This window comes from Heptranchias perlo, chromosome 3 (assembly GCF_035084215.1).
Source record: "Heptranchias perlo isolate sHepPer1 chromosome 3, sHepPer1.hap1, whole genome shotgun sequence".
NCBI classification, from domain to species: Eukaryota; Metazoa; Chordata; class Chondrichthyes; order Hexanchiformes; family Hexanchidae; genus Heptranchias; species Heptranchias perlo.
Genome location: NC_090327.1, coordinates 5,081,401 through 5,097,281, shown reverse-complemented (window position 1 = coordinate 5,097,281; position 15,881 = coordinate 5,081,401). Strand labels below are relative to the sequence as shown.

The 15,881-nt window shown below is 43.5% G+C and overlaps 1 protein-coding gene across 3 annotated transcripts in view; it reads right to left on the bottom strand.

The window, feature by feature from the left end:
* The window catches only part of LOC137309826 (transcription initiation factor TFIID subunit 4-like), a 133,893-nt gene that overhangs the window by 84,361 nt on the left and 33,651 nt on the right, over positions 1-15,881 (bottom strand). For all 3 annotated transcript variants that reach the window (XM_067977858.1, XM_067977850.1, XM_067977853.1), the window contains exons 8-9: positions 15,048-15,183; positions 13,131-13,251 (exon numbers count right to left, since the gene is read on the bottom strand). In XM_067977858.1, coding sequence (XP_067833959.1) covers positions 13,131-13,251; positions 15,048-15,183 — 257 coding nt within the window. The remainder of the gene's footprint in view (positions 1-13,130; positions 13,252-15,047; positions 15,184-15,881) is intronic.

Below are 15,881 nucleotides of genomic sequence, written 5' to 3'. Positions count from 1 at the left end.
CAACTTCTAGGATTGTAGAACACGAGGTCATTCATTACATTTTAAATTCCACTCAGTAGTAGTAACAACAGATACTGGAGTTGTATTTTTCCCTCACCATAGCAGAAACATACACAAAGTTACATAGAATTTTACAGTACAGGAACAGGCCATTCAGCCCCAACTGGTCTATGCCAGTGTTTATGCGCCACATGAACCTCCTGCCACCTTACTTCATCTCACCCAATCCTTCTATTCCTTTCTCCCTCCTGTACTTATCTAGCTTCCCCTTAAATGTATCTATGCTATTGGCCTCAAATACTCCCATCTGGTAGCAAGTTCCACATTTGGACACTGCATTTGTACTAAATTTGTAAATTGAGGTAAATTGATGTGTACAATGAAAAAGTGACCAGCGAAAACAGCTGGTACTACTACAGGGACCCACATCCCAAAACTAATATCCTTCAAGTTCCAATGGCACAAAACCAATTATTTTGCGAGATGCTAAATTTGTATCCAATCAAATGTGTTTGTTATGGTGTAGTATTCCTGAAGCCTCTCACCTCCAATAATAACACCAATTATGGAGTGTATTACAAAGAGAAAACACCATCAAGGGATTCAGAGGAAATCCAATTGATATTAGGTTATTCAAACCCTGATACAGTGCATAACGTTATCCAATCACAGTTGTTCTGCTACAAGGCACAACCTGCAGATTGCGGCACTGTTTATTCCTCCTTCACTGTTAGTTGCCACAAATATCTTGGTGTTTCCAGCATGGAAAGCAGGATTGGCCTTTCGGCACACTTCCAAAACTGTACATTACAGCTCTTTGGTCTGATAGCAAATTCCCACCGCTGTAACATGTACAGCCAACGCAGCAGCAGTCAATAAACATCATATCTTGAGATCAGTTGGAACGACAGTTTTGTAGCACTGTACACTTGCAATGCAGAAGCTTAGGAATAAAACATGCCTCTATAACTAGCATTAGCTAGGTTTAATAACTTGGTAAGAATGACCATGCAACTTACAAATTCTCCTGTAAAATATTCCCTGTTCAGTTACCTTAAGAGTTTTGAAAAATGCTTCACATTGTGATGTCACAGCTGAGCAACTCCATTACTGAAACTCTCAAATAAAACTCAGGGCAACGTTCAGTAAACCAGAACAATGGCTTCTGAAAAGAAATGTAAAAGGGGCTCGAAGGACCACTGTCTACTTTGAACAGCGTTTGGCAAATCTTTTCACCTCCCCACTCCCTCCCAAAAAAGGGAAGAAGCCAAAATAGTGGTCGTGTTTTTTTTTTTGACACAACTCTTTGGAAAAACCAGCTGAGGCAATTTATCTCGTGAAAAGGGAAGTTTCATCCATCGACCTACAGACAAAACACCAACTGAACAGCTGCAAAATAAAATTAGCTGTTTTAAATACTGACTTATTTTACATTTAAATTTAACAAAGTAGGAATTTCTTAATTAATAGGACTCTTCAAATCATATAATTCTTAGCTAAGTGATAGAATACGGACGAGTCAAACGTGGACCTGGAGGACACAGCCCTTAATCCTCGTGCAGTCGAAACCGGGCTTTGAAACACTGACTTGAGTGCTGTGGCCCTTGAGCAAAAAGTCTGACTTCACTTTAGTAACAGAAGACCCAGTTTTCAGCTCTTAATCTTTTTTCTTTACTTCTGATGTAGGTAGTTTAATATATACATTACTAGGGGTAGATGAAGTCAGGTGGGAGGAGGCTCATGTGAAGCATAAACACCGGCATAGACCTATTGGGCTGAATGGCCTGTTTCTGTGCTGTACATTCTATATTAATGCTGAAATTAAATAGGGGGAGGAAGGAAGGAAGGAAGGAGGAGGAGGAATTGGCTCCATTAACACTTAGCATTAGCTGTGCGCCTGCCAAAAATTTCAATCCAACAAAGCATTCGGTGTGCACAAATTAAGAGTGCAGCTAATGCCCGTTTCACGTTACTGCAGCGCGACATGCCTCCCACCCAGCACGATCCATAAACTGCAGCTCAACAAAGCTGTTGAGTACAACGTGCGCTAAGTCCCACTAGCCCATCACCCCCATCATCTCTGGCCGGAAATCATAGAATCAAAATGGTTCCTAGTCTCCCAAAAATGCCTCAAATTCTCATCCTGTGTGTAAATCCCACCATAAGCTCACCCCTCCCTACCTCTAACCACTTCCAGCCCTACAGCCTCACTTCCCCCTCCCAGCCAAACGCTGGTCTCTTATGCATGCATCTCTTCACCTCACCGTAGTCATCCATGCAATCAGCTGCTTAGGTCCCACTCTGGATTTCCCTCCCCAAACCCCCTCCTTTAAAAAGGTCCCGCTTAAATTCCACCTTTTGATCACCCCCTCCCAGTATCTCCTCCTTTGGCTTGGTGTCTATTTTTCCCTCACTCAATTCCTTTTTCTGTGTTAAAATCACTGTATAAAATGCAAATTATTGGCCAACAAGTGAACCAGGTTATTCCACAAAGCTCTGCAATTGGTACAAAGCCTTGCTGGTGGCTGGTTTGAGGTGTAAACCCCATTAACAAATCGATACATTTATTAAAATTACGTTCCATGCCAAGTTTCATGACAGCGAGGCCCCCCCATAACACAAACCTCACCATGTTAAATAGGCGCATTTAGGAAGTCAAGTGTCTCGGCCTGCTCGCTGACCTACATTCGCTCCTGGTCCGCCAATGCCTCAATTTTAAAATTCTCATCCTTGTTTTCAAATCCCTCCGTGGCCTCGCCCCTCCCTATCTCTAACCTCCTCCAGCCCTACAACCCTCCGAGATCTCAGCACTCCTCCAATCCTTGCCTCTTGCACCTCCCTGATTTTTAATTGTTCCACCATTGGCGGCCGTGCCTTCAGCTGCCTAGGCCCCAAGCTCTGGATTTCCCTCCCTGAACCTCTCCACCTCTCTCTCCTCCTTTAAGATGCTCTTGAAAACCTACCACTTTGATCAAGCTTTTGGTCACCTGTCCTAATATTTCATGTGGCTCAGTGTCAAATTTTGTCTGATAATGCTCCTGTGAAACACCTTGGGACATTCCACTAGGTTAAAGGCACGATATAAATGCAAGTTGTTGGGTCAGTTAAATTTCTTAAAAGGGAAATTATTGTTGCTGTTTAGTGTCTTTTTTGCATTTGTGATTATATTTTGCTCCATGCATTAGTTGGCTTTGCTGGGTAATGTGCTATTTTTCCCTCCTACCAGTAATTTTCTTTATTATTCATTAGTTACTGATGCCATTTAGATTCCACCCTAAAAAGCAAAATGGAATTCCTTTATGGGTTGCCATAGCAGTGCGCAACAGCAGTGAGACAGACAAGTTCATGAAGGACCACAAATGCAGAGGCTATAAACCACGCCCATCGCTACTTCAGGATCCGAGTTTACGGACTGCCCAAGGAAACGGGCCTCCGTCACCTCTGCCTCACGAGAGGCAGTCAAGAGTTGTATCTTCTGCTGCACGACAATCTGGAACAGAGACAGTTCTTCCCAGAGAACTGTAGTTTACCGCAGCATAAAGCTTTTGTATTCTACCGGAGCCATCCAAGCCATTACAGGGCACGTCTACCACAGCCAGTCTGCAGCGCAGATGTATCAAGTTAAAACAGTATGCTTGCAAGATGCAAGACTTTGATCAATTTCCTCGTTAAAAAAAGAGGCACCAGCTGGACCAGGCACACAGCTTGCACCGTAGGGTTCCAAGTACTAGACATATCGATAGCACTCGGGGCTCCTCATATCAATATAACGGACTACATAAACAGAACAGGATCGCAATCAATTAATGTTCAGGTGCTTATCTGACCACAGAAACATCATGCACGTCAACAACCAGCAAGTTATATAATGGAACGGACTGCCTTAAAAGGGTGGTGGAAGCCGATTCAATAACAACGTTCAAAAGGGAACTGAATAGATACTTGAAGGGGAAAAATTTGCAGGGCTGTGGGGAAATAGCAGGGGAGTGGGACTAATTGGAAATCTCTTTCAAAGAACAGGCACAGGCACAATGGGCCAAATGACCTCCTTCTGTGCTGCATCATTCCATGATTACTATAATTTACCTTGCAGTCATTTGCTAATAGACAACATTTTCAATGAGATTCATGGCTGATCTGTGCCCTAACGCCATACACCCGCCTTAGCCCAACATCCCTTCGGTTAACAAAAATCTATCAATCTCAATTTTAAATCTAACAACTGAGCTGGCATCAACTGCCGTTTGCGGAAGAAATTTCCAAACTTCTACCACCCTTTGCGTGTAGAAGTGTTTCCTAACTTCACTCCTGAAAGTCCTGGCTCTAATTTTTAGGCTCTGTCCGAGTCCCAGAATCTTCAACCAGCGGAAATAGTTTCTCTCTATCTACCTAATCAGTTCCCCTTAATAGCTTGAAAACTTCGATCAAATCACCCCTTAATCTTCTAAATTCCAGAGAATACAACCCTAGTTTGTGCAATCTCTCCTTGTAACTTAACCCTGGGAGTCCAGGTATTATTCTAGTAAATCTACACTGCACTTCCTCCAAGGCCAATATATCATTCCTAAGGTGCGGTGCCCAGAACTGTACACAGTACTCCAGGTGTGGTCTAACCAGGGCTTTGTATAGCTGTAGCATAACTTCTGCCCCCTTGTATTCTAATCCTCTAGATACAAAGGCCAGCATTCTATTAGCCCCTCATTTTCTGTATCTATCCAAGGAGGATGTCAGAAGACACACTTCAGAATTCGGCAAGACTTGGTCAGTTGTTGAACCTTTGGGCTCGAAAGCTGTGACGCAGTGAATTCTCCAGTACACAAGTGTGTCCCAAGGTATATGTGTAATTATTGTTGATAATAGTTATCGTTGCATGCTTAATTCCTATGAAAGCCAATAAATGCATCTTAACCCCATTATCTTGTGCGGTAAATTATAAATTTATATGTAAATTCCACAACAGTAAACATCAACGAGGCAACTAATCAAGAGTGAGGAAAAAAAAAAGTTATTGGAAGCATCTTTCTCAGAACTGAACAAAGTTTCAGTCCAGAGGGTTAACCAGCATGCTTACTGAAATTTTCAGATCCACAATTTGCTTATCTGAAATTGCACTTGCATTCAACTGAGGTAAGACTGAGATCGATAGATTTTTGGACTCCACGGGAATCGAGAGACATGGGGATTGGGTGGGAAAGTGGAGTTGAGGTCGAATATCAGCCATGATCCTATTGAACAGCAGAGCAGGCTCGAGGGGCTGTATGGCCTTCTCCTGCTTCTATTTCTTACATTCTATATTACTGTGGGTTCATCCATACAAGTCTCCTGCAGATATTTTTGATATATACACACATACAAAATTATGTGACAACAATGAAGGTCCAGCAAGTTGGACAATGTTTCAGAAGATATTTCAATCCAAAAACACTGTACAACTCCATATGTTCTGTTCTACTTCATATATTCAGATGAAATTTATATAAATTCTTTTGCAAGTGATCAGAAACACATGCAAGTGTTGGATGTACTTTATAGTTTTCAAAGGGTTGATGCAGACCACCGCAAACACAGCTGGTTAAAAGAATGGTTTTCATCATGTGGAAGGAATTTTAGTCTTGAGATTCTGCCCTCCTGCTGTTACATATCAAGCCAGAAGTGTATTCAGGTGTTCAAACAACCACCTATAACAGTTCCATATGTAGGGACTCATTACTCTTCGCCAGGCCTCTATATAGTGAAATGTAAAACATGGACTGTGTCTTCATTTTGAGCCCTCAAAGAACAGGAGTAGGTCATAGAACCATAGAAAAGATACAGCACAGAAGGGGGCCATCGTGTCTGCGCCAGCTCGAAGAACAACCAGGTGCCCATTCTAATCCCACCTTCCAGCACCCAGTCCGTAGCCCTGCAGCTTACAGCACTTTAGGTGCAGGTCCAGGTACTTTTCAGAAGAGTTGAGGGTCCTTGCCTCTACCACCAATTACCCTCTGGGTAAAAAAGATTTTCCTCATGTCCCCTCTAATCCTTCCGCCAATCAGCTTAAATCTATGTCCTCTAGTTCTTGAACTCTCTGCTAGGGAAAACGGGTACTTCCTGTCTACTCTATCTGGGCCACTCATAATTTTGTACACCTCAATCAAGTCTCCCTTCAGCCTCCTTGGCTCCAAGGGAAACAACCCCAGCCTATCCAATCTCTCCTCGTAGCTGCAATTTTCAAGCCCTGGCAACATTCTTGTAAATCTTCTCTGCACTCTCTCCAGAGCAATTACGTCCTTCCTGTAATGTGGTGACCAGAACTGCGCACAATACTCCAGCTGTGGCCTTACCAGTGTTTTATACAGTTCCGTCATTACATCCCTGCTTTTGTGTTCTATGCCTCGGCTAATAACAGAGAGCATTCCGTATGCCTTCTTCACAACCTTATCTACCTGTACTGCCACCTTCAGGGACCTGTGCACATGCTCTCCAAGGTCTCTCACTTCCTCGACCCCTCTCAATATATTCCCGTTTACTGCGTATTCCCTTTTACTGTTTGCCCTCCCTAAGTGCATCGCCTCACACTTCTCCAGGTTGAACTCCATTTGCCACTTTTCCACCCACTCCACCAACCCATTGATATCTTCTTGGAGTCTACAGCTATCCTCTTCACTAGCAACTACACGGCCAATTTTTGTGCCGTCTGCAAATTTGACAATCATGCCCCCTACATTCAAGTCCAAATCATTAATATATACCACAAACAGCAAGGGACCCAACACTGAGCCCTGTGGCACACCAGTGGAAACACATTTCCATTCGCAAAGACATCCATCGACTTTTACCCTTTGTTTCCTGTTACTGAGCCAATTTTGGATCCAATTCGTCACATTTCCCTGTATCCCATGGGCTTTTACCTTTCTGACCAGTCTGCCATGTGGGACCTTGTCAAATGCCTTACTAAAATCCATGTAGACAACATCCACTGCACTACCCTCATCAAACCTCCTCGTTACTGCCTCAAAGAATTTAATCAGATTTGTAAGGCATGACCTTCCCTGAACAAATCCATGCTGACTATCCCTGATTAAACCATGCCTTTCCAAGTGACAGTTTATCCTATCTCTCAGTATTGATTCTAATAGTTTGCCCACCACCGAAGTAAGACTGACCGGCCTATAACTGTTCGGCCTTTCCCTCCTACCCTTTTTAAACAATGGTACTACGTTTGCAGTTTTCCAGTCCTCCGGTACCTCCCCTGTACCTAGTGAGGATTGGAAAATGATCTTCAGAGCATTTGCTATTTCCTCCCTGGCTTCCTTCAATAGCCTAGGAAACAATCCATCCGGCCCTGCTAACTTATCAACTTTCAAGGATTCCAGTCCCTCTAATACTTCCTCTCTCGTTATGTTTACCTTATCCAATATTTTACACCTCTCCTCTTTAACTACTACGTCCGGATCATCCCTTTCCTGTGTGAATACGGAGACAAAATATTCATTAAACCCTACCCACATCCTCTGCTTCTATACACAAGTTACCCTTATCATCCCTGATAGGTCCCATCTTTTCCTTAGCTATCCTCTAGTTCTTAATGTACTGATAAAACATCTTTGGGTTTTCTTTCATCTTACTAGCTAATATTTTTTCATGCCCTCTCTTTGCTTTCATTATTTCCTTTTTTACGTCATCCCTGTACTTTCTATACTCCCCTAGGCTTTCTGCAGCATTTAGTTTTCTGTGACAGTCATAAGCTTTCTTTTTCTGCTTTATTTTGCCCCACATATTTCGAGACAACCAGGGGGTTCTAAATTTGGCAGTGCCACCCTTTTTCTTAGGGGACGTGTCTGCATTGTACCCATAGAATTTCACTTTTTAGTGCCTCCCACTGATTTCTCCTCAAGTAGTTGTGTCCAGTCCACTTCTGCCAAATCACCTTAGTTCTGTAAAATCTGCCTTCCCCCAATTTAAAACGTTTACTCCTGATTTATCTCTGTTCTTTTCCATAATAATGTTAAAACTAACTGAATTGTGGTCACTATCCCCAAGATGGTCACCCACTGGCCCATCTTCATTTCCCAGGACTAAATCTAGAATTGCATCCCCTCTTGTTGGGCTTGTCACGTACTGGCTAAGAAAAGTTCTCCTGGACACCAATCAAGAATTTTGTGCCCTCTGTGCCCCTCACACTGTTTGAATCCCAGTTGATGTTAGGGTAGTTGAAATCCCCTATTATCGCCCTCTAATTTTTGCACTCAGAAATTTGCCTACATATTTGTTCTTCTATCTCCTTTTCACTATTCGGGGGTCTATAGTACACTCCTAGTAGTGTGACTGACCCTTTTTTTTATTTCTTAGCTCAACCCATATGGCCTCGATTGATGATCCATTTAGCATATCATCCCTTCTCACAACTGTAATTGATTCTTTAACCAATAATGCTACCCCTCCTTTTTTTTTAAATCACCCACTCTATCCTGCCTAAAAACTCTATATCCAGGGATATTGAGCTGCCAATTATCCCCCTCTATAAGCCAGGTTTCCGTTATAGCAATATCATGCTGCCATGTGTCTATCTGTGCCCTTAGCTCATCTGCTTTGTTTGTAATACTTCTTGCATTGAAGTATATACCCTATAACCCCGTCAAATTCCTGTGCTGAACACTATTTAACCTTTGCTTCTTTTGCCTTTGAGTCACTAACTACTTTTCTATTTCCCATTTCCTGGTCTAAATTTGTCATCTCTGTACCTGCCCTTTGGTTCCCATCCCCCTGCCATACTAGTTTAAACCCTCTCCAACAGAACTGGCAAATGCCCCCATGAGGATATTGGTCCCAGTTCTGCTTGGTGCATTTGGGCCATTCAGCCCCTCAAGCCTGAAACCAAAGAGATCATGGCTGATCTGTATCCTAATTCCATCCACCCACCTTGGCTACATATTCCTTAATACCCTTGGCTAGCAAAAATCTATCGATCTCTGATTTAAAATTATTAATTGAACTAGCATCTACTGCTTTTTGAGGGAGAGCGTTCCACACTTCTACCACCCTTTGCATGAAGTGTTTCCTAACCTCTCTCCTGAATGGCCTGGCTCTGATTTTAAAGTTATGCCCCCTTGTCATGGACTCCCCCACCAGCAGTAAAAGTTTCTCTCCATCTACTCAATCAATTCCTTTCAAAATCCTTAAAACTTCAATCAAATCACCCCGTAACCTTCTATATTGCAGGGACCTCGAAGTTCCTGCTGTTTTTTTTTTATTCGTTCACGGGATGTGGGCGTCGCTGGCAAGGCCGGCATTTATTGCCCATCCCCAGCGAGATTTTTACAACTGAGTGGCTTGCTAGGCCATTTCAGAGGGCAATTAAGAATCAAACACATTGCTGTGGGTCTGGAGTCAACACTGGACCGCAGGCTATACCAGTGATTAGCTACTTAACTTATTAGGTGGTGGGTTACCTTTAAATATTTACACGCTCCACCTCACAGATTAGGTTCTGATAATTGCGCCCAATTCCAAACAAGAATCTTAGCGAAAGTCTGCTCCATGCAAATAGACATCAAAAGTGCAAACACACTCAAACAATGCCTGCTGCTGAGCACGCAAGTGGTTAAAGAGGCTGTACGGGAATGCCTGTCCATTTCAGACCATACAGCAATCTTTGGTTCATTCACATTCAGAGTCAAAAGTCACAAAAATAACCTCTGGAGTGAGACTTGAACCCACCGCCTTCGGATTCAGAGGAGAGAGTGCTACAAACTGAGCCAAGGCTGACAACCTAGATCGTTGATGGCGTCCAAGGTTGGACAAGGGAGTTCTTCCTATATCTTTTCAGGGTCATCATTCTAGAGACCTGAGGCGGATTGTGATCTTAATCTGCTCTTCTGTAGGAAGCCAATAGGGTCCTTCTTTAAACATGCAGATCAGGTCACTAGGGACCCTACTGCCATTTTAAACAGGAGGCCTGCGAGTTAGGATACAGATCAGCCATGATCCAAATGAATGGCAGAACAGGCTCGAGGGACTGAATGGCCTCCTCTTGTTCCCGGCTTCCCTGCCGCACCGACCTGGTGGAATGTGGAGCCGAAGCCAGCAACAGCGAATGGACTTCTATTTTCCCCAAGTTTCCCTGTGGGCCGGGAGGAGTAAGAAAGTTTGAGGCCCTCCCCCCACCGCGAGTTTCCCCACCCAGTCCTTGGCCACGAGGCCCACACAACTGCTTACTTCTGGGTCCCCGATGGCCACCTCCTGCTGCTCGACTTGGCTCTCCTGTCCGCCAGGTTCTGGGGTTTGGAGGGGGGGGGGGGGGAGGAAAGAGAACAACTGTGCACCCGCACGCAGATAAAGTCCGCAAGTTAAGGTCTCCTGGGCTTTGCTCTAAGGAGATGCAGATAGTTTGACGTCTGCCTCGAGCCCCCCGCACAACTCCCACTGCCTGGTAACGATCGGCCCCTTGGTGACTCAGTTAACCAGCACCCACACAGAGGAGGGCAAGGACATAGCTCCGATTCATGTACTAAAACTCATTGTTCCTCAGTAGCCACCGCCTCGAGTTCAAAGCAGCCCAACACTAAATACACAAGGATGTCTGTAATCAACCTAGGAGTGTGGCTGTTAGTGATTAGCCTATTATTACAGATGTTAGATTGGTCTTGACAGATTGAAGATAAACATACAGTGAAACCTGCGAATTGCAGACATCCAATGAACTGGCATCAGCTGTCCATATATTCCAAGTGGTCTTCGTACCGTATATACTCGCCAAGGTTTCTACGACAGCACCTCCCAAACCCGCGACCTCTACCACCTAGAAGGACAAGGGCAGCAGGCACATGGGAACACCACCTGCACGTTCCCCTCCAAGTCACACACCATCCCGACTTGGAAATATATCGCCATTCCTTCATTGTCGCTGGGTCAAAATCCTGGAACTCCCTGCCTAACAGCACTGTGGGAGAACCTTCACCACACGGACTGCAGCGGTTCAAGAAGGCGGCTCACCACCACCTTCTCAAGGGCAATTAGGGATGGGCAATAAATGCCGGCCTCGCCAGCGACGCTCACATCCCACGAACGCATTAAAAAAAAGTTTAGCCAAGTTGTACGTTCATAGTCAGTTCATAGTATCGTACTAGGTACAGCACAAGAGGCAGCCATTCGGCCCATTGTGCCTGTGCCGGCTCTTTGAAAGAGCTATCCCATTCGTCCCATTCCCCTGCTTTCTCCCCCATAGCCCTGTAAATTTTCTCTTCAAAAGGGAATTGGATAAATATTTGAAAGTTATTATTGAATCTGCTTCCACCACCCTTTCAGGCAGTGCGTTCCAGATGACCACAACTCACTGCGTTAAAAAAATGTTTTCTCATGTCGCCTATAGCACTTCTGCCGATCACCTTAATTCTGTGTCCTCTGGTTACCGACCCTTCCGCTGCTGGAAGCAGTTTCTCTCTGTCAAAACCGCTCATGATTTTGAACACCTATTCAATCTCTCCTTAACCTTCTCTGCTCTAAGGAGAACAATCCCAGCTTCTCCAGTCTCTCTACATAACTGAAGTCCCTCATCTCTGGCACCGTTCTGGTAAATCTCTTCTGCGCCCTCTCCAAGGCCTTGACATCCTTCCTGAAATCTGGTGCCCAGATTTGAACACAATATTTCAGCTGAGGCCTTACCAGTGTTTTATAAAGATTTAGCATAACTTCCTTTGTACTCCATGCCTCTTAAAAAAGCATATGGGATCCTGGGCTTTTTTGTTTAAAAAAAGAAACAGCCTTCTCAAGTCATCCTGCCACCTTCAAAGATTCGTGTACGTACACACCCAGGTCTCTGTTCCTGCACTCTCTTTAAAATTGTACCATTTAGTTTATATTGCCTCTCCTCATTCTCCCTATCGAAATGCATCACTTCACACTTCTCTGCATTAAATTTCATCTGCCATGTGTCTGCCCATTTCACCAGTCTGTCCATGTCCTGCTGAAGTCTTACTATCCTCCACATTGTTTACTACATTTGAGTTTCGTGACATCTGCAAACTTTGAAATTATACCCTCTATACCATAGTCCAGGTAATTAATATCAAAAAGAGAAGTGGTCCTAATACCGACCCCTGGGGAACACCACTGTATACTTCCCTCCACTACTCTCTGCTTTCTGTCCCTCAGCCAATTTTGTATCCACGCTGCCACTGTCCCTTTAATCCCATGAACTTTAATTTTGCTAAGTCTATTATGTGGTACTTTATCAAATGCCTTTTGAAAGTCCATATACACAACATCAACCCTCTCCGTTACATCATAGAACATGATTTTCCTTCAAATGGCTTCCATTTATTAGCCCATATTTTTCCATGTGCCAATTAATTTTGTCCCGGGTTATTCTCAGTTTCCCCACCACCGACGTTAGGCTGACTGGCCTGTAATTACCGGGTTTATCCCTCTCCCTTTTTTGAACAGGGGTGTAACATTTGCAATCCTTCAGTACCATCCCCATATCTAAGGAGGAATGGAAGATTTTGGCTACAGCCTCCGCAATTTCCACCCTTATTTCCCTCTGTGACCTAGGATGCATCCCATCTGGACCAGGTGATGAATTTTAACACTGTAAATGCTCACATTCCTGCAAACAAATCTTAAAGTGGTATTTTTATTTTAATAAAATCAACAATTAATAAGCACACTTACCCATTCATACAAATAAAAGACATTCATCATTTATTATTCGTTTAGTGTCATTTGAGGAGATGCCTGGAGACAGTATGGGCTTTTGACTCCATGTAGGAGTCACTTGTATCAGATTCAGCAGCACTAATGTGGGAAAACAATGTAATTAGGCACCGGTGACATCCCTTGTGAAAAACATAACAGGGACCCCTTTCCCACGCTTCAAAAGGTATAAACTACACAAAGTAACCAGGACTTGTTACATTGAAGGGTGGTCCATATTTCACGGTTGTCCGTAGGACCAGGTTTCACTGTACACTAAGGGTATTCAGCTAGCTGTGTCACTCTATATACGATGGTCAGGTTTGACCCACAGAGGCCATTCTGACTTATGATACAATGAATAAGCGTGAAACTAAAAATATAACTCCGTTGCATTCTTTTGCATCTCCTGCACGTGCAACAATCATTTTCGTGGCACTTGTTTGAACAGTTTTTACCTGAAAGGAATGCCTCCAACCTCTTTTTTGATTTTTTGACCAGGTGAAGCTTGCAGTAAAACACTTGCTGGATTCCTGTATCCTTGTACGAGTGGTACTTTTATAACTGAAGTTGCAGGACCTGATTATAGAAAGTAAAGTTTTTGTTTTGAGCAGATAACAGTTCTCATCTGGAATACAGGGCAGATAAATTATCAGTCTGGTATTGTGGCTGTATATGTTAACACTTTCACAGTATGAGATACTGTACATACAAATAAACATGAATTAAATATTTTCTCACTTTATAAAAGACTTGCATTTATATAGCACCTTTCTTGACCTAAGGACATCCCCAAGCGCTTTATTGCCAATGAAGTGTAGTCACGGTTACAATGTAGGAAACATGGCAGATAATTTGCACACAGCAAGGTCCCACAAACAGCAATGAGGCGTTGACCGGATAATCTGCTTTAGGTGCTGGTTGAGGGATAAATGTTGGTCAGGGCACCGGGGAGAACTTCCCTTCTCTTCTTCAAATAGTGCTATGGGATCCACCGGGCCGGGGGGGGGGGGGGGGCGGTTTCAGCCGGGACCTCAGTGTAACATCTCATCCGAAAGACGGCACCTCCGACAGTGCAGCACTCCCTCAGTGTTAGCATTGATTTTGTGCTCAAGTCTCTGGAGTGGGACTTGAACTCACGACCTTCTGACTCAGGAGGTGAGAGTGCTACCCACTGAGTCACAGCTAAAGGTCAACAAGACAAGCTTGGTTACAATGAGAACCCTTCACAGATGGAAATGGGATGTACAATTCTTTCTATAGTTGTACTGCATACAGGGTGTGCAGAAATACACCGGCTTTAGGGCCTTAAATGATCATGCAACCAAATAATTTTCATTACATTTCAGTGAGCAAATCATTGCACTGTGATGTCAGCAAATATATTTTACATTCTTACTAAGTTGCGCCTGTATGAATGCAGTGTACCTCCTGGCTTTGATTGGCCTCTGCTAACCACATGGTATTATCCGTGACATGCTTAGTTGGGATCAGTCAGATCCAAAAACCAAAAGGAAACAATTAGCAGAACAAATGCTGTGTCTACTGCTCTGTGCGCTGGGATTCAGGTTATGATTGGATAGTGCACGTAGTTCTGAACTTACTGGAATTGACGATACATCTGAATTGAAAAGTTTGAATGTCAGAGTCATGAGGTAAAGCTTTCAAACCACCATTGAAACACTAAGGCAAGAATTGGAACATAATCACTGGGACCGGCGGGGTGGGGGACCACTTATTTTAAGGAGTACGCTGATATTCCTCGACCCCTCCCGATATCAGATTGTTCTTTAGTACTTTCCGAGGCATGTATAACTTGCAGCCAAGAGCAACTTACTCCAAGGTCACAGCCAACGCCACTCTAGCTCAGCTGTGAGGGAAACCCATTTAAGAATTCTCAATTTTTCCATTCCTCTCCTTCCACATGAACAATTGCCTCTGCTCTCAACGCTTCTTCACAGAAACTCAAAACTTGGAACTTCTACCTCAACTCCACTTTCCCGCCAGATCCCCATATCCCTTGATTCTCAGTTCAAAAGATCTATCGATCTCATGCTTGAATATACTCAATGACCGAGCCCTCTGGGGTAGAGAATTCCAAAAGATTCACTGATTTACGATGATACTATAGCAGGGGAGTGGGACTAATTGGATAGTTCTTTCAGAGCCGGCGCAGGCTTGATGGGCCGAACGGCCTCCTTCTGTGCTGTAACATACCACGATACACACGTGGCTATCAACAGTGCTGCATCTGGCCAGCAGACCCAACTGAAGAACGCGTGACTTGTTTCACCAGAGTGAAGAAAAACAGCAACACCAGCCAAATGTACATGATTATTTGGCAAATTAGGAAACGGGTTTTTATATTTCCTTACCTCCTTGAACTGATTTGACCTGGATTTGAGATACAGGCACAGTGATATGGTTGGGGGGTCTTTGCAAAGTCACTGTTTGAGTCCTTGGCAGCGTGCTTGCTTGTGACTTTAGAAGTACTCCAGATTGTTGCACTACCTGCAAGTAATCAAATCATGACAACAGATAGAGGCAACAAGTGGGGTACACTCAAGAGGAAAGCAGGAGCAAAGTTACAAACTCATGTCAGTTGCTGTGCATAAAGTTTTTTTTTCCATAAAGCTCTCCATGGCTTTCATGCCTTTTCTATAACAAAGGAACCCAAAATTCCACTCCCACTGTCTAGGACAATAATCATATCTTTTTTTAAAGCCAATATGTATTCTCCACATTAGTTTATATTCTGCCTGATATCAAGTCAGTGTAAAATTACACAGATTATAAAAACAATTACTTTACACAAAAGGTAGAATCATACAGCACAGAAGGAGGCCATTCAGCCCATTGCACCTGTGCTGGCTCTTTAAAAGAGCTATGCCAAATGGTCCCACTCGCCTGCTCTTTCCCCATTAGCCCTGCAATTTCTTTTCCTTTTCAAGTATTTATCCAATTCCCTTTTGAAAGTTACGACTGAATCTTCCACCGCCCTTTCACACATTGAATTCCAGATCATAACGCGTTGTGTAAAAAAAAAAAATTCTCATCTCCCTTCTGGTTCTTTTGTCAATTGCCTTAAATCACTGTACCTTGAAACTTCTGCCACAGAGGTTCATATAATCCTACTTAATCAAAATGGTTTCTAAATAGCTTTCTTACGATACCACAAGCCTATACTGCCGTTGCTGTGTAACATTAAT